Source organism: Tasmannia lanceolata, unplaced genomic scaffold (assembly GCF_043159265.1).
Source record: "Tasmannia lanceolata isolate RefF3 unplaced genomic scaffold, GAP_Taslan_0.1 ptg000015l, whole genome shotgun sequence".
Classification (NCBI taxonomy): Eukaryota; Viridiplantae; Streptophyta; class Magnoliopsida; order Canellales; family Winteraceae; genus Tasmannia; species Tasmannia lanceolata.
In genome coordinates, this window is record NW_027518692.1 from 14169840 (window position 1) to 14192864 (window position 23025).

General features: G+C 38.2%; 1 protein-coding gene across 1 annotated transcript in view; it reads right to left on the bottom strand.

Annotated features, from left to right (window-relative positions):
- LOC143845351 (protein SEMI-ROLLED LEAF 2-like) overlaps positions 1-23025 on the bottom strand; it is a 39647-nt gene that overhangs the window by 10837 nt on the left and 5785 nt on the right. Inside the window, exons 2-13 of the mRNA XM_077353660.1 lie at positions 19870-19944; positions 16899-17014; positions 14622-14736; positions 14216-14344; positions 11503-11550; positions 9262-9458; positions 8973-9169; positions 8534-8826; positions 7471-7620; positions 6943-7368; positions 6664-6813; positions 3937-4012 (exon numbers count right to left, since the gene is read on the bottom strand). Coding sequence (XP_077209775.1) covers positions 3937-4012; positions 6664-6813; positions 6943-7368; positions 7471-7620; positions 8534-8826; positions 8973-9169; positions 9262-9458; positions 11503-11550; positions 14216-14344; positions 14622-14736; positions 16899-17014; positions 19870-19944 — 1972 coding nt within the window. The remainder of the gene's footprint in view (positions 1-3936; positions 4013-6663; positions 6814-6942; positions 7369-7470; positions 7621-8533; positions 8827-8972; positions 9170-9261; positions 9459-11502; positions 11551-14215; positions 14345-14621; positions 14737-16898; positions 17015-19869; positions 19945-23025) is intronic.

Here is a 23025-nt window from a genome sequence, read left to right on the forward strand (position 1 = left end):
CCCATGTGATTGAAAATCCTCGTTGTATAATGCCATGAACTATGGCCATCTACAATTAGACATGAATGTCATGCGGTTTGTGTATTACGGTGAATCCAGGCATATCTTCTCTTTCTCAACTTATTTCCTTTTCTTCTCATTTTTCGCCCCCTTTATTCTTTCTTTTTTGTGAAGAAAGTGGGGGTAACCAAAAAAAAAGGTGGGGTGTTTTCACTCATAGCATACAGCTGTTACGGCTGAGGGTTTATCTTCAATTGAATGCACATGGCATCTATTTCTATTTAGAGGCATAAGCATGCCAAGTTTGCTTCCAAAATGGTTGTGTCTGTGTTGCATGGAATCAGATTCATGTGTCGGCATCTGACAAGGCTTTCAAGGTATCGAATTCGGCAAACCTTAAAAGGTAGGTTCGTGGATTCAACAATTTTTATTAAATAAAATAAAAAATCAAATATTTAACATTAAAAAAAAACAACAAATATGTAAATCATGAAAAAAAAAAGATCTACAACAATTTTCCAAGAAATTTGAGCACCCTGCACCTTTGCATAATGCAAAGGACTACCCCAAATATAAGAACATCAACGAACAATGCAATTGAAAGAGATCACAGCAGGTTCATGCAGAAACCACATAAACAACACCTGGATGGGCACAAGTGATGTTTAAGACATGTGATATCTTGTTCAGGAAGTCAATAGAGGTATCTTCTAAGGAACCTGTTAGAATGAGCTAGGGTTAGAGATAGAGAGGAAGAAGAAGAGGAGTGAAGGTTGGAGAGTCTCCACTATGGAGCCCCTCATGAATATGATATATATATAGGCCCAAATAGCGCAAGTGATTTACAGTGACTACAATACCCTCTATCCTAAAACTAATGACTAAACGACCCTTGTACATTATTCAACACTCCCCCTCAAGTTAGAGTGTATATACTATGAAACTCCAGCTTGCTACAAAGAACTACAACAAACACTAAAAAATACAACAAAAAGGGACCACATAACAAAAGGTACAAGAAGCTCATACACACATCCAGCTTGGTATAACACTCATCCTCAAGCTGGTGTGGTGAATACATAAGGAAAGCATAACTAAAGATAACGGCCACCATGATAGTATGGTTGTCGAGATCAGCAGCCACCAAAAAGAAACAACTCCCTCTGAAGTAGCACTACGGCGAGAGCAGTCACAACCGGAACTCCCCCTAAATGAGAACCCGGCAAATAAGTCCAGAACCACGAAGGATCAAACTGTGCACCTCGGCAGGGGAATAGCAACGATCCATCGAGCAAAAAGGCACACCCAAGGTGTGCATATGAGCAATGGCGTAGAACCACGAGCAAGAACACTACCTAAGCAACACCACGCCAATAGAAGAGAACCACTGATGGGGAAACCATAGGAGACAAGGTCGACGAGGAAACCGTCGCCTGAAGATAAGAAGAAGAGAACCAACCAACGATGGGGAAACCATCGTCTGGTGACAAAGTCGACGGCATGAACATCGTCGCTTGAAGATAGGAAGAAAAGGAATGAGAAGATAACCAACAAACGATGGGGACACCATCGTCTGGAGATAAGGTCGACGGCATGAACATCGTCGCCTGAAAAGGAGCCGACCAACGATGGGGACACCATCGCCCGGAAAAAGAGAAGTCAACGGGAAAAGACTGTCGCTTGTAAGAGAGCTGACCAACGATAGATATGAAAGCCATCGCCCGGAAAATGAGGGAGAAGATAACCAACCAAAGATGGGAAAATCATCGTCTGGAGAGAAGATTGACGGCATGAATATCGTCGTCTGAAAAAGAGCCGACCAACGATGGATATGGAAACCATCGCCAGGAAAAGAGAGGTCAACAGGAAAAAACCGTCGCTTATAAGAGAGCCGACCAACGATGGATATGGAAACCATTGTCCGGAAAAGAGAGGATAAGGTATAAAGCCGAGAAGACATCAAGACTGACTAGGGAGAACACCAAACAAGAATATAAAGGAAGCACAACAACACTCCCCCTCGGGTGAGATCCATGAGCCAGGAGATAACAACAAGACATGAGAAGAAAAGAAAACAAGAAGGCAAGAAAGCAACACTCCTTAAAGAAAAGACAGCATAAAGATGATACACCACGAAAAGGGCAACCCCAAGACAATACGAAGGAAAAAACAATGACAACACTCCCCCTCAAGTTGAAGTTCCGAATACCTTCAACTTGCAACGAAAAACGAAGACAAACATGGCACTATACCTCTTTCAGACATTTGATCAAACACTTGGTGTGCACCATGGAGAAGAAGACAAAGGAACGAGGATAAACAAGGCACCACACCTCTCTCAAACATTTTATCAAACACTTGGTAGGCACCTTTGACATCAACACAAAAGACATAGATGACATAGAAGACATAACTAGACAATGTAAAGAAAGAGATGAAATCAACACAAAAGACGTAGAAAACAATGAAAAGAAAGAGATGACAACACTCCCCCTCAAGTTAAAGCAGAAGGCTTTCAACTTGAAATGAAAAGAAGACGTCCAAGGCACCAAATCTCTTTCGGACATTTCATCGAACACTTGGTGGGCACCTAGAAGAGGAACACAAAAGACATGAAATTCAACAATATAGAAGGAGAAAAACAAAGATAAGGATGAAGGACAACAAGAAAACACTCCATACGGCAACCCAAAAGAGAGAGAGTGAGTGATAGGGAGAGATTCCAAGGAGGTTTGGGGTTTACGGCAAACCCAAATGGGTTTTCCACACAATAAATAGGGGAGAGAGAAGATCACTGAGAGAGAAGGGAGAGATTTTAGGGATTTTGACAAAAGAAGAGAAGGGCTTGCCGAGAAACCCAAACTAAAAAAGGAGGGAGAGAAATAGAAGCGCGAGAATGAGATGGCGTGAATGATAGAGTCACTCTTCTTCTTCTTTAAACCTTCCGTAGGATCTTTGCTCTGATACCATGTTAGAATGAACTAGGGTTAGAGATAGAGAGGAAGAAGAAGAGGAGTGACGGTTGGAGAGTCTCCACTAGGGAGTTCATCATGAATATGATGTATATATAGGCCCAAATAGCGCAAGTGATGTACAATGACTACAATACCCTCTATCCTAAGACTAATGACTAAACTACCCTTGTACATTATTCAACAGGACCCTTTCAAGTAACAGGCCATGCAGTCATCGACTATGGCAGGCTTCAAAACTGACAAAAAAGTGTCCACTAGTGTCCACTGATCACTGTACATTTTTAGGTAACGATGAAATATCAAGAGCAGGCAAGCATGGGGCATGGAACCAACCACTTCTCTTTCCACAATGCCAACCAACTCATCCAACAAATGTTCTATTTTGGGACACGGGCCATTCTTCATTTTCTTTCTTTTTATTTTTTTATTTTTTTATTTTTTTGGATGGTAATTTTCTTTCTATTTCAATTGGGAACTATCTGATTTTTCTCTCAAATAAGCCTCTAATCATGTCCTCTGGTTACAAAGTGCATGCACATTACAGTGAATCGTGTTTCTCGCAGAAGAACCATGAGCAGCGGTACTTTTTGGATAACAAGAAGTTAAATCCATTAGACTGACCAGGAAAGATGAATCACAGGAGCTCTAGGGATCCAGCTTCGTCTAACAATTTTCCACCTATTTAAGTTGTACTTCAAAAAAGTGCAGTCATATTCTGAACACAGATCAAGGATGGTCTCCAACCATCTTCCTCCTTCCTCTAATTCCTTTCACATTTTAGATTAATTTTCTTCGTAACAAACTGGGTGAAGTACTAGCATGTAAGGTTTTCAATCAAGATATATTTGATGATTTCACAGAATGAGCAACAAGATAAAAGCCAATAACACATTAATAGAATTTAATGAGTCCTTACCCAGAAATATGATCTGGAATTAAATTCAAAATTTCAACAACTCACCTCCTTCCCTCAGAGAAATGCTCCTTACAGAAAATGCCAGCTGAAAACTCCGAATTAGAGCCTCATGACTTGAGGTCTGCAAGATACAGAGAACTATGAGATAGAGATTCCAGACAAGTGTAGAAGAAACTTATCAAAACATAGCCACACAACAAGAATGGAATTAACTGGTTAGAATATATAACAAACAAAAGCATTTCATCCATGCACACATATAAGTGAAATCCTAACAAAGTGAAGCAGTTTAGGAAGTACACAGGAAGGGAACTAAGAGATTGAGAACAGGAATAGATAAGCACGCAAGAAAGATAAAGAAAAGATACTAAGCCTGCTATACAAGGATCACTAAGCACTAAGAATACACAATCTTTCCAGAAACGAGTATTCCCTGGAAAATAGAGGTGGTAAAATAAAGCCTACTGGCTCCTATAAAATGTAACTTCCCATCACCATTGAAGAGAGGGATGAAGTTAATCCCATAAAGGAGGAATAAATCATATTCAAACTAACATGAGTATATGATTCCCTAAGAAAAAAAAACCAAACAAAATTTAAAGATTCTTTTTGTTTTGTGGAAATAACTAACTTTGTAGCACCGTGATCTAAGGTGCTTTAAAAAGCTCAGGGGATCACCCAACCTAACAAGGTAAATCGCCTAGGCACCGAGCGTGAAAGCCCATGGGGCAAGCCTGGAATTTTAAGAAAAGTGACAGGCCAAATACTTCATTTTTGCATGTTTAGTTGTGTCCAAGTCACCAAGGGTACAAGCACAAAGAATTATTGTACAATGGTTCAGCTATTCGAAATTAGTGGCAAACAAATATGTACATATGTTTAACATGTTCATTTTAGTGACACTGAGGTTTTAGGCGGTGTTGCCTCATGGTGGCTTTTGGTGGTAATGACCAAGTATACTAAATACCAGGTACTAAACAAGTAACCTTAAAATACCAAATTTTAAAAATAGTAAATGAAGGGTTGGTCATTTCCACATCTTGGTTGTATATAAAGGCACAGAAGTAGGATTTCTTCCCAAATAAGAAGCCTCCAAAATTCATTTCAAAAAACAAATAGGAAACCTCTAAAATCTATCAAAAATATTTTCAAATTTTAAAAATACTCAAAATTTTCTCCAGACAAAAACAGATGAATTTGGGAGGGTCTTGAATACTTTTGGCCTCATGTATATCCTCTGTAGGCAACAGCATGATACAGGATGAGGACGTGTTGATGTCATCAAAATGGGTGCATTTGGGCCTTTATTCACTTTATTTTCCTCATGTAAAATGTTATGATGGTTTTCGGGTGTCGTTTTATGCATCATTCTCACTAGGTTGGAAAGAATTCTCCCACAAATTGTTGTCTTCTTCCTACTCGTTGAACAACTAAATGTCCTTATGATGTGTTTCCTCCTCTGTCACCCAAGCGCTATCAATAGCAGGCCTTCCATTAAACAAGAAACCAAACAGTGTTCTAGCCTCGAAAGAGGGTTCAAGACCTCGCATCAGGTCCCCGCCTTTAAAAACATAGGTAAAAATTTCCACATTTGTTTCCCTTTCAAAATGATAGGACTTTCAAATTCTATGCTAAATTGGCATGAGGCAATCCCAGACTTAAGTCCAACCTTGCACTCTTCAAAGAGCACCCACTGACAGCCAACCAACAACTTGAGGCTCAATTTTAATGCCGATATTTGAGGCAACATGGCTGGATCCACAGAAGGGTCCTAAAGATAAGAGACTAGCTATGCGTGTCAATTTCAACAATTTTCTTTGTAAGGACTCCAGAAGCTACCAAGGAAGGTGTCGAGGCATAGCTTGAAGCTTTATTATGTGGCACAGTTACATCAGTAGTAGGAAAATTTGATATAAGTTGCAGAAGGCTGTGGCAAGGGCTCAAAAAGGATTGAAACCTCCATGGGAACTTGATCATCTCTTCACAATCTTAGATGGACATATATCATCCCTTCCTGGACACAGACTTTTGATAAAACTAATATATTAAGTAATGCAAGGGTTGCAGCCATCAACATAAAACCTGAACTACCATAACTAGATCTTATGGGGCTTCAAGCGGTGAACCAGTTCTCGTGAGTGCCTCATAAGATTTCAACTAGAAAAAAAATGTGTGGATGCAGTACACTGCATCAAGTAGTTGACTGGGGGCAAAAATACGGCCCGGCCATGCCCTCATGCTTACCAATCTCCTGCATGTATTCTCCTTTACGCCGAATAAGTCATACTAATGTTGATGGTTAATCCAATATAAAAGAGAAGTCGAGATCCAATTGGCTTATCACATGTTTCAGGCCAATAAATACACCACTAATATGCTTCCCTGACATTTAAGTCATAAGCCATAGGAAGCTTACAGAAACAACAGAAGCACATAAATATGAGAACAAAACTGAAAAAAGAAACAATTACAACATAAGCATGCTCGAAGATGAAGCTCAGTAAAGGAAAACAATAATGTCATATTAAATAATCGAGAAATTATATGATGGCCGACTGTCTGACATAAAGGGCGGAGAGAGAAAATATCAGCCCCCTTTATTTTTTATCAAGGGGAAAGTCAAAAAAGGGGAGTTTGACTGGATCAAAAATCAAGGGAGAGAGTTTTTTCTCTCTCTGCCATTTATGTCAGACGGTCGGCCACCATATAAAAACTCTTAAATAATATGCCATACTAAACAAATCCATGCAGCACGAAATTACCAAGTCTTACCTTTATTCGAGAGAACAACAATACCAAACTGTAAGTATGAGCAATCGCTTCATAATTTTCAGGACGATTTTCAGGGGAGATGGCCTCAGCCCATATGGTTGAAAGAATAAGTGTAATCTGACGGCTGCTCAACCTAAGGGAAATTGGGTCCTGAAGTTTAGTACATGAAAGAAAAGTTAAGTGACTGTGATAATTGAAAAAACTTTTAAGGAATTGAAACATGTTTAGTTTGACTAGTGTAATACACACTTAAATAGAATAGATCACATTAATACATACCAATTCCTTATATGAATTTCTCATAGATTTCCCATCTGCAGTTGAAGAAAAAGAAGAAATTCTCGAGCTATAAACTCGACTGTTAGATGATGGCAGAGTAAAGACCTTCACATCACTGTTGCTCTTTTGTTGTTCATCATGCTTAATGACAATTTTGTCCACACTGTCTTGACAAACACTTTCTCGTACGGAACTTTTCTCCCTTCTTAGCTTCTCAAAGAGAGCAGCTGAGGATGAAAAGACAGAGACAGTTCTTGAGAGTGTCCTTCGGAGATCAAATGCCTTTGGCGAGTCTGGAGTAGGATAGGGACAAACAGACGATGGCACAAGAACAACAGAAAAGATGCGGTGAGCACCAACCCGTGTTTCATGGTCTGGGTAGACCATTGCTAGGAGTAGCTGGTGAAATAGTGCCTCGGGGAATGTCTGCCAGACAAAATGGATATCACATGCTACTGTGGAAACATAGTACGAAAAACCAAATCGAAGTTTTAAAAAACAGTAAAAAATTGTAACTAATTAACTTGCCTTGTTTTGATAAGACAAATTTGGTATTGATGCAACTATTTGTGCAGTACGATAAACAGCAGAAATGGTTGCTCTAGCTATAACTGTAACACTTGAGATGTTCTCCAACATAACAGCCATCATGTCAAGAACAGGACCTGCATCTCCAACCTGTTTTCAAAAGGCACTGTATATTACATTCTTTTGTAGTTGTCAAAGATAGAAAGCACCTACTCAGTCTGCAGAATCCTAGCTTAAATGTATTTTAAATGTGCCTGTTCAATTACTTGAAACACATGTTACCTAAAACTGAAACCTATGATTTAGCCAACACTTTGAATTTATTGTACGACACGACACGTGTGTCGACCCGAGTCGACATTCCTTTGGGCACTTTTAAATATACTGCTATAATTGTTAGACTTAATGTGGGCGTGTGAACTCTCTTTTTTACCGTGTCAAGTATGACATTCTATTTTATTATAGAATATTGTGTTCACCTCTTTTATTATTTAGTATTTACTCTTCTTTTATTATAAACTCTTGTTTAACTGATATTTGCTGTTATATCCCTTCCCCTAAACTTAAAACGTTAAACAAACTTTTATTCCAATGCTATATTCATTGTATTATATTGGTCTCCCTTTTTCGTTGTATATTGGAGACCGAAGAGAACTAGATTAAATTGATGAATGCATTGTTATTTGATTATCTCATGTTTTTTTTTTAGATTACAGCTGATTAATTCTAAGATTTATTTGTTTGTTAAATGAATATCATATTTATAGTGTTACAAATTATGATAGTAATTAGTAATTTTATATGTATGTACGTGTCACCATTTCTAGACTTTTAGATGTTGCCACGTCAAACAACTCGTATCCATGTCGAAACTAGGCATACGAATCCGCATCCAAAAATTATGATTATATACTTTCTATTTTAGCCATGTCCCTATTTCTAAATTTTCGGGGTTTGCCATGTCTGACACTCAGTGTCCATGTCCACAAATCATAGACTGAAGCCATACATAAACAGCAGTAGTAGTAGTTCCTAGAAGTCTCTAATAGCCACAAAATGCTACCTTATTTGATAACTGCACAAGGCAATCATCTACTGATGTTTGAAATTTTGTGTTCCAATTGATTATGTCAGCTCCCAGATTTGCACTATCAAGTGAGCAATGTATGCTTTTCCGCAAATGCCTCATTAGGTCACTTATTGCCCCAATTATTGCTACAGAAGGCTGAACTTTTGAGTGTTGAGCAATGCGTGTGGTCACTTCAACAATGTTGAGCTGCATCTCGGGTTGCTTAACAACATTCTTGTGATCAAGATGCTTGACTAAGATAGATAACAATAAGTGTGTGTTTTGCCCTGCAAGTTATACAAAAAACCAATCAAATGAAGATACAAAACACAATTGAATAACAAGAAAACTGTGCATGAAAGATCTGTCAGTTCCCAGGAAATGGTTAAACCAAATAATAGATTATAAACGTAAGTAAATAGGGAAAAAATACCAGATTTGTCCATTAACGTCTGCATATCCAACAAGACAGAAAGAGCAAGCCCGTGTTGAGGTGACCAAAGCTTGCCATCATCAAAATAGCGGAACAAAGATTCCAAGACACGACGTACAGTTGTAGCCTCCTTGGCTAGCTTGGCCATGTTATGCACACAAACCCTAGCCCAAAAGTTGGGGTTTTTGCCATCTTCCCTGTTAAAAGATAACAACAGATATTGAAGACATGATTAAGTGGAAGAAAATCGTAAACTTCGTTCAGAGAATAATGGACCATGATGTCTTACGCAGTCAAAACTTGTTTGTCATTCACAATGCTTTTCCAAGAAGGGACCTTTGTCATGACATGGGGAGGAGGAGGGACATGCCCCTCAACTTTAAGAACTTCTTGCACCCATCGGTTTTGAGGGACTTGTTTTTCATGGTTAAGATCCTCTGAGCACTTGTTAGGGCCTCCATAATTTTCCAAGACTATTGAGACAACCTATTCATATGAAGAAAGATATAATGTGGAAGGATGATGACAAGCATTAGCAGTTTACATAAGCGACAATAAAATGGTGTCATTGATGGTAGATATCTATACTACGAAACAGAATTCAAGAATATTTTTAGTTCAGAGTTTCAATCACAAAAAAGAGTGAAGGGAGATAAAATTTGCTACTTTACAATCGAGAGTGGTTACCTTTTAGATGGGTCAATTATTGAAAACAAGTTTTTAAATTTCGATTTCGGTCACCGTGGAAACAGAAACGTTTCGATTCCAGTTAGAAATTTTTGGAAATCCTGTAAATTTAAGGAAACACATACATATGATAGAATTTAAAGACATAACTTCAAGAAATGGTAGAATAAGAACAAATACACACTTAGAAACCATCATATAAGCAAGACAACCAATCTATATGGTTTAAAAACATCGAACACCTAGTGACATGCAATGCCCCAGTGACATGCAATGCCCCACATGTCTGATAATTTAGCACATACCAAATTTCACATGTAATTCAAATAAATATTTATAGACTAGTATTTCTGGTCCCATGCTATGCATGGGTGTAAAATGGTGTGACCCAGAGCACCAAACATGAGGTGTAAAATGATGGGGCCCACACTAATTCATAGGTTCGGGTAGAGAAGGTGGACCCCATCTCATAATAACATTAGGAGTAAAATGGTATGTCCCATCCTAAGCATAGGTTTGGGTATAATTTATAAACGGTGGGCCCCACCGCCATCAAAAGCTTAGTTGTAAAATGGTAGGCCTCATCCTATAAAAAAAAACATGAGGTGTAAATTTGGCCCCATTCCATTAATAACATGAGGTGTAAAATGGTGGGGCCCACTAAGCTTAGGTGTTAAATGGTAGGCCCCATCCTATTAAAAAATGAGGGGTAAAATGGTGGGCCCCACCATGGTTTTAAATTTCGGCCGAAATACCAAAATTTCATCCGAAATCTCGGAATTCGGCAGGGACCGAATTTAAAACCAAAACCGGAATTTAAAATTTTCAGCCGAAATTTCCACCAAAACCTAAATTGCAACCGAAATTTCGGAAATTTCCAGCTGAGGCCGAAACCGAAACCGAAATTTCAAACCTTGGGCCCCACCTAGCATAACATGAGGTGTAAAATAGTGGGCCTCACCCACCATATGCATGTGTTTTGAGAGAGATGGTGGGCCCACCAGATCAAGTGTAAAATGGTAGCCCGCACCCATGCTATTGCCTGCGTATAAAATGTTGGGCCCCACCCTATCAAATCAAACATGTGGTATAAAGAAATAGGTTTTCCAATAAAATAATTTCTTGAAAAAAAAGCGAATGACAATGGAAAGAAACATGCTTAGTATATATTATAGATAGCTAGATAGATAGATAATACATGCACTGCATTTCACATACAATTCATAGAAATATAATTGTGTAACACATAATGATATAGTGTCCCACTATTACACTAACGATTTGGTTTATGCATTTCGGCCGTTTCAGTTTCGATTTTGGTGGGGATGGAAATCGAAACATTTTGATCGTTTTGTGTCAGTTTTGGTGGAGATTTAAAACCATAATTGAAAAGAAGGCCATACGCAGGAGAATTGTGAGACTTCCATATCCAAATACTATTCTTATAAAAAGAAAAATATATCGTGGCAGTCAATGATGCCTCTTCCTGTGGTGGTTGCTCACTAAAAAGATGGAAACTTGACCAAAAAAAAAAGTTTATACCAGAAAAAAGACCTGCAAAGCTCATTAAATAATGAGAAATAGTGCCCAAATTGTAAAAAGGAACTTGAATTGTCGAGTATTTTTTAAAGTTCACATTTTAAATTGCCAGTCCATCAAATATATCATAATTGTGATTGCAGGACATTTCAGTTGCCATTAAATGGGGCAATAGATGACTGTCACAATAGAGATACAAAGATACATGAAGAAGGAACGACACTAAAAGATTGCAGGGATAAGAATAAATTATATTAGCAATTGACTCCAATAAGAAGAACAAAAAATATTTATGTTGGCTTACATTATCAAATTCTGCTGAAATATGGGAGTATTCGCCCATGAACCAAACCTGCAAATGAAATTAAAGCATGAGACAATATCAAGTGGGTAATTGGTATCATAGTCTCAATATGCATAAAATGGTGCAAAACACAATGTTAACCTGCAAACCAAGCAAATTGATCAATAAGTTTCTTGAAATAGATGAAACAGGGCCCCGATAATTCTTTAAACACTAACAGTTTTATTAGATATTTTAACAATTGGAGCTCCAAAAAAAAGGAAAGAAGCAAAATGAAACAAGAGACAAACCTCAATAATTCACTAAATAGAAGAAAATGGAAATAATAACATACATATATCCTCCATTAAAAGAAGTATAAAACCACCAACAAGACTCCCACTCTCAACATTGAACTCTGATCTACAGAAGTAGTCGTTTAAGACCTCAAAAAGATCTTTGAAACAAGATATTAGTCATGTGGAAAGTTCCACCATCAATTTCAAGGATCCTATATTGCAGCTGCATCATATATGTAAACCTAAAACAAACTTCCTACTTGGGACTTGGTTTCCTTACCATCTGGTGCTCAGACAGTTAGTTGCCAATGGGCGTATACTATCAAATACTTGCTCAATGGTACCGTTGAAAGATTAAAGGCACAGTTGATTGCCAAGTGTTACGCTCAAACCTTTGGAATTGATTATAGTTAGACATTTTCTCCCATTGCTAAGATTCCTTCTATGCGGGTTCTCATCTCACTCGCTGTGAATAAGGGCTGGCCACTTTATCAGCTCAATGTTAAAAAAGCCTTCCTGCATGGTGATCTAGACGAGGAAGTTTATATGGAGCAAACTCCATGGTATGTTGCTCGGAGGGAGGACCGGCTATTGTTGTGTCCACTGCACAGAGCCATCTATGGGCTAAAACAGTCACCTATAGCATGGTTTGGGAGATTCGGTGAGGCTGTGCTAATATTTGGCATGAGGCAGTGTGCAGTTGATCATTCGGTGCTTAGCTCTCAGTCAACTATTGGGTGCAACTTCTTGATTGTCTATGTTGATGATATTGTCATCACTGAAAGTGATAAGAAGGAAGGTATTCAAAATCCAAAGGCATTCCTTCAAAAAGAATTTTGCACTAAAGATCTTGGTCGTCTTAAATACTTTCTTGGAATTGAGGTAGCCTATTCTTGTGGTGGACTCTCGTTGTCTCAAAGGAAATATGTGTTGGATATATTAGAGGAGACGGGTTCCATGGGAGTGAAACATGCTACCACGCCTATGGACCCAAATGTAAAGCTTCTTCCAGATCAGGGAGACTTATTAGACAACCCTGGCAAGTACAGGAGGTTGGTTGGGAAGTTGATCTATCTGACTGTCACTCGTCCTGACATTTTGTTTGCAGGAGTGATCAGCCAGTTCATGAGCTCGTCACACACTTCCCATTGGGCAACTGTGACTCAGATTATTAGGTACTTGAATAGCTCTCTAGGGAAAGGTCTGTTGTTCAAGAAACATAGTCACGTAAGACTAGAAGAGTTCTTTGACGCAGATTGGGCAGGATTTCCAGGAGATTTGAGATCAAGTATTAGATATTGCACATTTGTTGGAAGTAACTTGGTGCCATGGCGAAGCAAGAAACAAGATGCCGTGGCTAGGTCAAGTGCTAAAGGTGAAACATGTTGAGAGCTGATTTGGTTGCGCTCTCTTTTATCGGAAATGGGTATTTCATCTTCGTCTCCGGCACAATTATATTGTGACAATAAAGATGCAATCCAAATCGCTACTAACCCAGTCTTTCATGACCAGACTAAACACATCGAAGTGGACTGTCACTTCATTCGTCGAAGGATTCAGAAGGGTGAGATATGCGTTGTGTTTACACGATCATGAGATCAGCTAGTGGATATGTTTACTAAACCATTGGGGCAAGCAAAGTTGACCGATATTTGTAACAAGCTGGGAATGTATGACATATACACTCCAGCTTAGAGGGGAAGTGCTAGAAGGGTATTTTGGACATTGAACATGTAACCCTATATATATATATATATATATATATATATATAGTTCCTATTACATGAGAGCTCCCCAAGAGGGACTCTATTCTTCTTCTTCTTCTTCTTCTTCTTCTTCCCTTGGATGTAACACAGATCTTGTGCTATGGGCCTATGGTTGAAGATTTTAGATGAAGGATGGATTCTCTTCTGATTACATATTTGGGCCTTCCGTTAGGGATTGGGGCTCCAACTACCTCCTTGTGGTCTACGGTGGTAGACAGAATCGAAATCTAGTGTCTTCCTCTCTATATATCATATTTACAATAGATTTTACATGCTCAGCATGTAATCACTTTTCTAAGCAACTCAAAATGGCATTGGAAATTATAATGTCATGTAACATGAATGATAAAATGGCATCATACACTATGCCTAACATCTCAAACTGTAACTACAATCATTGAGGGGGGAAGTAACTTACTATTCAGAAAGGCAATGAATGGAATTATTAAATAGAAACAGTTGATTTTAAAAAAATATCGCACCACCTTACCGAGAAGAGGGAATGAATGGAATTATTTAATAGAAATAGTTGATTTAAAAATAAATATTGCATCATCTTACCGAGACTTTACCACTCAGCTTCTAGAGATTACAATGATATACGCATGAAAAGGCATTTGTGACATTGATGCATGAATGATACATTTAGAATGACTAGATAGAAGATACCATTGAAGAAAGTGCTTGCAGGCCCGCTGCCCGCAGATGGTGTGTACTCTCATCCTCACCCATTTCTTGAGCTAGCTGACAGAGTTTTGGAATCAAGCCTTCTAGGTTGAACATGTAAGTACCATCCATCTGGCATAATTCAGAAACAAGACATGGATCTAATGTTTCTTGAGGAAAAAAAGTAGCAAGCTGGTTGAGATTTGCAACCAATAAAAAGGCATGCAAGTGTTCCTAGTGTTTAATTCTCAAGACTGGCATAAACCAATAAAAAGGCAGGCAAGCAATTTTTATTTTTTTTTGAAATGGTAAAGGCATGCAGGTGTTCCTAGTGTTTAATTCTCAAAACCGTTATAGAAGTTCCACAATAAGAAATAATAACCCAAGCGAATAAACCAATAACACCCACCTGACTATTGACGAAGTCAAAAAGAGTTTGGCAACCTATAATGCGCATTTCATCCTGCCGTGTTTGATCCAGCAGAGTGTATATAATGCTCAGTAAGCTACTTGCGAACAGCGGCCTGTATTATATGTTTACAACAAAATTCAAGAATCTTCCATTAAAAAAAAACAAAATTCAAAAATTTAAATATTTATAAGAAAGGGCTTAGTAAGCAAAGCATGCAAACATGATAAGATATTATTGGTGATTCACGAGAACAAGGATTAGTTCACTAGAAAAAAATCCTAATCAATGGCAGGAATGATGAGTATTTAGTGAGAAAACAATCAATTTTCACCTTTCAAAATAAAAAACAATCAATTCTCGACTACAATTGAGAAACAATGATACAAGTTGAAAAAAAAAACGATCACAACCTAGAAGCAACCACCAAAAAATATCATGTCATTGTCACAGGAATGAATTAGTCACGGAAAAATTAAGGTACATGTGATTCAAAAATAATTAAAAGGGATTATACCAACAAAATTTGATCCAAAAAATACTTCAATTATAAGAATAAGAAATCTTAAATAGAAATGGATGTTTAGAATTATATGCCATTGATAAGCCATCAAACAGAGATCATCAAATTCCAGAATGAGCTAACAAGTCCTTAAAAACATTTCTTGCAAAACACAAATCTGAAAGTCTCAGGAAGTATATTAAAAGGCCTACTTATTTACTCAATGAGAAGCTACTTCAAACTAATCATTCAGCTATGTGACCTGAAGATAATTCCGTCGCTGTGTCAATCATAAAATATCATTTAGTTAGAAGTTTTAACATTTTTTTTTTTTTGAATGGTTATAACATTGTTTCTGATTTTCAATTTTCAGAATTATGTGTTTAAGAAATGAATTTCTCACTATTCTCCTATCAAGAAACAGCAGAATGGTAAAGTATCTTCGAAGGAGTAAAACAATACATTAAACTTTATTAATCAAAGGACACCTATATTCGTTCAATGAAGGATATCCATGTATGGGATACCATAAAAGAGGTACTAATTAAAAAAGAGGAATAAATTTTCAAACAACAAAATTTTCGTCGCAAACCTGTATAAATAGGTCTCTGACATTCTTTCTTGCGGTCAACATACTAGACAAGGACCAGCCCAACTACTTAATGTCCAAATTTCGATCAGAAGTTCTGTACTCTGCCCAAGAAACAGCCAATCACCTTGTCCAAACATCCTTTTGAATGCCACTTGCATAATGCATTAAGGGCCTGTTTGTTTTAGATTATGACAACTGATTGTGGAGTCCCCAACCGATTATTGGACTCAAATTTAGTGCAATTTTCGGTCCAACAATCGGTTGGGGACTCCACAATTGGCTGTCATAATCTAAAACAAACAGGGCCTAAATGTTTTAGTTCGGATAGATGTGGGGATGCCAAAGTAACATTAGATTTAGTGCCCAGAGATCCTCCAATTATACCCCACCCCATGCTACCCTAATATACAAACAGAAAAAACTAAAAGCAAGAGCAAGACTAATCTCACTATAGTGGGACCAAGTTAGGATCAGCATCAGTTACATTGCAAGAACCAGCACTGCCAGCATTTTGAATGCTGAACAAATCCAGCAATCCTTCTTGTTGACTCATCTTGCCAATATCACCTAATATATTTATTGTGCTCAGAACTATGCCATTAATTCACAATGACAAAATCGGTTAATGTTACAGCCAGAAACTGAACTACGTGCATGTTCGAGACTATAAATTTATAAAAAGAAAAAGAAAGACAAAAATAAATCCATTGAAACCGTGGTAGTATGGAAACTAGTACTTCGAGAAGAAATCTCCATAAGAAAATCCAGATAAATACAAAAGCATCAATATTGCATACCTATCATCAACTTAATAACCCAGTTGCACATGCATAAATCCAATTCCTAATAACCAAGACACGTACAGAAAGTTTAAAGCCGTAGATTGAAACTGTGATAGCTTGGAAAGCATTGCCTTGGAGAAATCTCCATTAGCAAATCCAAACAAGTACAAAGGATTGATAAAGCACATGCCTTTCGGCTTAGAAAGTATGATGTCTTTGGAGGATATCCATTAGAAAAGCCAAATAAATACTAAAGCATTAATATTTTAGCACATGCCTTTCAGCAACTTACAAAACCCCTGCGAGCACGCATGTCGCATAAGTCAAATAATCCAAGATGCGTATAAAAACTCAAAATCAAAGAGCACAAATAAGAGCAGCCTTATGAAGAAAGAACTCACATTTGCTCCTTACACGAAATTAATAATTTCCCGTAAATACACATGACGACTTTTGCTAACCCAAAGTGCTCGCTTCTCAATTCCTTGTAACATCTTTGCTCGAGATAATTTGTTATCTGTTAATCATGATGGGAACTTCATTAGCATGGATATAATCAATATAATGAAATAACTCAGAAACTCAGCAGAAGAGCTAGTCTGTCGATTTCTGGATGAGCTCAAAAAAATACATTTACTTGACTACGAGTATAAAATATCAGTAGACACATGGATATAATCAATATAATGAAATGACTCAAAAAATCAACATAAGAGGTAGTCTGTCGGTTTCTGGATGAGCCCAAAAATCCATTTACTTGACTATGAGTATAAAATACAAGTAGACACAACAAGACAGCCCCAATCAATAGTTGGAAGCAGAAACAGATCTTAGCCCGACATGTATCACTTCAGATTTAAGCATCTACAAATTAATGGTAACCCTGCATTGCTTCAATACAATATTCTGCAATTTTAATACAATAATCTGCAATTTTTCTATTCTCAATCATCCCTTTTATACAGAAAAGACATGTAAGTGTATAAAATTAATCTATACAAACATATTTTATGGGAAATCCTACAATACTCATCATTTCGCGTAGAACTGAAATAATAAATTAATAAATGACCTTTATCAAGTAATGTATCGTTTAAAAGATTAACTAGCCAGGTAGGGAAACCCGAAACTACAGCTCTCTAACAACAGCTACTACTTGGCTTTGGCCCTATCTTGAATGCCAGTTCCACTCTGGAGAACAACAACTACTGTGACTTCAGTTCCCTACCCGGCCGATTGAAGTCTACGCGAAGGCTGAGTTACATTTAACGACTTCAACACTAGAGCTGCGAACCACTCCATTTCTGTTGATTTAGTATCGCCTTAAGCACAAGAAGTAGGAAGCAATAAAAGCGAGATCTCTCTCTTGTCTCGGATGAGCGTTGGTGCTCTACTTTTCAGAGTTGGTTGGTGTGGTCCCTTTTCTTGGCTGTAAGTTCAATCAAGGGAAAAGATCGTTGACAACTCTAACCACGGAATTGCTTGTTTCGGTCCCTTGTGGGTCTGGTCCCGGGGGGGCCCGCTCCGTAAAACCAAATGCGTGCTACTCATGCCCGAGACTCACTCCGTACATCATTGATTTCTAGAACAGCCAAAGGATGAAATCATTTTCTGTTGTTGGGCAGTTTTGTTTAGCCCCCCAGACCTGAGGGGGTTCGTGTCATATTTTATGTAATGATTACATAAGTTTGATTATACCAAACAATGACCCCTAATAAGAGGCTATATACAAATCAGTTGGGTTATATGAACAGAGCATAGAATATGTAGATACCAAACATTCCAATAAGAGAGAATAATTAAGATGGTCTCCATATGCATTGGACTTAAGGAATCTGGATCCAGTGCCAATTGATAAAAAGATTTAATCAAAGAAAATTATATATATTAAATACGATATGTGCATGGTTAATGATATCAAAATTCGAAGAATATGTAGATGCCCAACAAGGAATCCACCACTCCACGAGGAAAGAATAATTAGGATGGTCTCCATATGCATTGGAGACCTTTAACTTGCAGTGCATGTAAACAACCTTGAGGATAAGAAGCATGATTGACAATTGGATAAAATTAGTTAACAAATAAAAAGTGAAACATGAAATTGCATAATGGACATAAGATGTTGAAAAAAATTCAAGAAAATTGAACAAGGTCAAGTGTATAGTTAGTTAGCTCAATAATAATCGCTCACACAAACATGCAGACCATGATCAATTCAAACTACTGCCAATTACAGTTCCTGTCAATGCCGATCCCATCACTCTAATTCTTTAAGCCCTAGGTGCTGCGCACCCACTTCATTCATGTTACTTTATATTGACCAATTTTTCTTACCCACAAAATCATTTTGCAGAGCATGGATCCATGTCCTTTCCATAGCACCGCTTCACTAGAAGTGGCTCTCGAAATCTACAGGACAGTATGCATAAGACAGTTCTTGTCCCACTCTCCCTCCCTCCCAATTGCATGCAGAATTATTACTTGTTGTCTAACAGTAGGATTAGTGAGTGAATACTCAACTCAACTCAACGAAGCCTTTGTCCCAAACTAGTTGGGGTCGGCTAAAAGGAATCTACCCAACTCTAATCCTGGTTCTAGTTCGGTTCTTCTATGTGGATCATTTTCTTCCATTCAATCATATCCAGGGTCATGTTCTCTGTTATGTTTCTAGCTATCAAGTCTTTCCTCACTGTTTCTACGCAAGTTGTTTTCAGGCTGCCCCTACCTCTTCTTACTCCATCAATTTGGCACAAGTCGCCTCTTCTCACCGGAGCATCCAAAGGCCTACATTGGATATGTCCAAACCATCTTAAGCGGTGCTCTCATATCTTCTCCTCAATTGGTGCCATCCCCACCTTTTTACGAATGTCTTCATTTTTAATTCTATCTAACCTTGTGTGGCAGCACATCCATCTAAGCATTCGCATCTCCGCTACACTCATCTTATGCACATGCTGCTTCTTGGTGGCCCAACATTCTGAGCCGTACAGCATGGCTGGCCTCGCAGCTGTTTTATAAAACTTTCCCTTCAACTTGGTAGGAATTTTACTGTCGCACAGAACTCATGAGGCAAGCTTTCACTTCAACCAACCTGCTCTTATTCTATGGTTAACTAGGATCAGTGAGTGAATAAATTAAGAAACAAAAACACTGAATATAAAATCACAATTTAGCTCTAAGATGTTGGGAAAAAAAAAATCAAAACAAATTAAATGAAGGTGACACAAATTAACTTCATGACACAACTGATGCCTCAACCAGCCTGTAAAAGTCTAAAGCTGCCTCAACCAAAACAAATGATAAGACAAGATGCATACACGGTACCGTTTAAATTTCTTTCAATTTTGCATTCAAAGAAGATAAGGATACCTTTGGGATGCGCAAAGGGTTTCTTGAAGCATATTCACACAGCTTGCTAATCTTCCGGTCATTTGGCTCTTCATCCTACCAAGAGATAAGATATAACTATTAGTCATCGGATAATCATGAGAACAACTAGGATCCAAGGATTTTATGCATAGACACATGTTAATCATGATTATTCAAAAAAATAGACTTTTATTTATAGACACAAGTTTTTTTTTTCTGAATGGCATTTATAGACACAAGTTAATCATGCTTATTCAAGAAAATAATCAATCATTTCTCAGTACTCATAATGCTTGAAAAAAGGGTCTAAAAGATGTAATGCTGGGATACAGATTACCACATAAGCTGATATATCAACCTATAATAAGTAACACCACACGAATACGTATCAGAAGTCCCACCTTTCCTAATAATGGCAAGTTTTCAAAAAGAAAGGAACAGAAGTGGAAACCCATGCTGGTTCTTGAAACTACAAGTCTCGAGCATAATTCTCATGGCCTAATAATGGCATTGGAACAGCGATACTAGTACATGCATTGGCACAAAAAGATCTAGGAGAGGACAAATAAGAGAGAAATTCGCCATGAGCTACGTGGCATCAGTACAGATACGTTATCGAGTGCTGGATTCGGCAAAACCTCAAAAAGAAAGATTCGTGGATTCGCCAAAATATTTTAATTAACTTTGAAATTTTAATTATAATAAATAATATATATTCAGAAAAAAAAAAACAATTAAAAAAGGCCTAGAAGTGTCTTCGTGAATCCTAAAGTATTGGAATCCGAGAAGTGTCCAACACGGATTCTCCGCCCATTCAGAAGAATCCATGTAATGAGAGCCATGAGGTACAAACTTAAGAAATATATTTCAAATTAGTGATGACTGAATAAAAAAATCCTCTATAAGTACATAAATAATGTAAAAAAGAATTAAACTGGCCTTTAGAAATAATAAAAGATGAAGATATTGTTGGGAAAGTGTCTTGTTTCTCACAGCAAGTGGGAAACCAAAATGGAAAGGGCTCTTCTTTAGGTTTCAGAAAAACCTAGGTGTGAAAACAACCAGTTACTCCAAAAGCTTAAGCTATTGGAGAATGGCGTTAATTAATCTTTTATACTTTAACACTCCCCCTCCCGTGTGGCCCCTCTTTCTTTGGGTTGGCCTCCCCGTGTGCATGTGGCCTCTTTTTTGGGTTTGGCCATTGCATGTGGATTTTTGCTATCAGGTTTAAACTCGAGACTTTAACACTAGGCATGAAAAGTGTAGAAAATCCGAGAAATACTTCTCAACACGGAGAGAACACGATGTGCAACAAAATACCAAAAGAACGATGCAGAGAAACACAATCACACAAGAAACACAAGATTTTACATGGTTCAGCACTGCCTACGTCCACGAGGGGAGATTTTCACTATTTAGGTCTAGGGTTACAAAGTCTATTCTTCTTGGCCAAGAATACACAAAAGAATAAAAACCTAATCCCGCAACCCTAACATGTGGCTTATATATCAACGCCACTACATGGAGAAATTTACCGAAATACCCGTGTGTGCATTGTGCACATTACTCCGTCAGGGTCCTATATAGATGCCGGAATACAAGACATTTGCACAACAATCTCCACCTTGGCTTGGATTCTGCAACCACTTGAAGATCATACTCATCAATGTGTTCTCTGAAACACAGCTCTGCACCCCACTCCATGGGGTGCATCGCCAATCATCAACAACGGCTGATACTGGCCAAGTCCGAGCAATGCTTGAACTTGGTCGCTGCAACTGACTTTGTCAACATATCTGCTACATTGTCATCTGTATGCATTTTCTTCAAGTTGATGCTTCTATCCGCTAACCATTCTCTTATCTTATGATGTCTCAAATGTGTATGTTTAGTCCTGGCATTATATACTTGATTCTTCGCCAAATAAATTGCACTTTGACTGTCACACACAGTGCAACAAGACTTCTTCCTGCTTCAGCCCCATATCACGAACCAATCCAGCCATCCAAATGGCCTCCTTACCAGCCTCACATGCTGCCATATATTCTGCCTCTGTTGTAGACAAGGCGATCGTCGACTGAAGAGAAGCCTTCCAAGAGACAGGCCCACCTGCTAGTGTGAACACATAACCTGTGGTGGATCTCCTCTCATCAAGTCTCCTACAAAGTCTGAGTCCAGATATCCTATTAACCCATCTTTAATTTTGCCCATGCCATACATCAAGCCCAAATTTGTAGTGCCTCGTAAGTACCTGAGAATTCACTTCACTGCATTCCAATGCTCTTTTTTTGGATTCGCCATGTATCTACTTACCATGCTCACTGCATGAGCCATATCTGATCTCGTACAGACCATCGCATACATGAGACAATCAATGGCACTAGCATAAGGGATGTTAGGCATACTTGCTCGTTCCTCATCAGTGGACGGGCATAAGTGCTTACCCAGTTTGAAGTGGCCTGCCAAAGGAGTGCTAACTGGTTTTGCATTTTCCATGTTGAACCTTTGCAACACCTATTCAATGTACTTGGCCTATGAAAGCCAAAGTACTCCCCTTTTCCTTTCCCGTCTAATTTCCATCACAAGGATCTTCTTAGCAGCGCTTAGATCCTTCATGTCGAATTCCTGGCTTAACATCAATTTCAGCCTATCGACTTCCTGCCTGGTGTTAGCAGCAACTACCGTATCATCAACATACAGTAACAAATATACATATTAATTATCATCAATAACAAGATAATAAACACAACAATCATAGCTACTACATGTGTACCCATTCCTCGTCGTGAATGAATCGAACCGCAGAGGTCCTAGGTGACTGTTTCAAACCGTAGAGAGGCCGTTTCAGCAAGCATACATGATCCTCTTTACCCTTTTCAACAAATCCCTCTGGCTGCTCCGTGTAAATTTGTTCCTCCAAGTCACCATGAAGGAACACTGTTTTAACATCCATCTGGTCTAGCTTTAGATTATGCCATGTGACCAGACTCAACAACACACGGATTGAGGTATGTTTTAACACAGGTGAGAATATCTCGTTGTAATCCACGCCCTCTTTCTGGGCGTACCCCTTTGCAACTAGACGGGCTTTGTACCTTTCTCCACCTGTATCGAAAGATGCCTCATTCTTCATGTATATCCACTTGCAGCCAATTG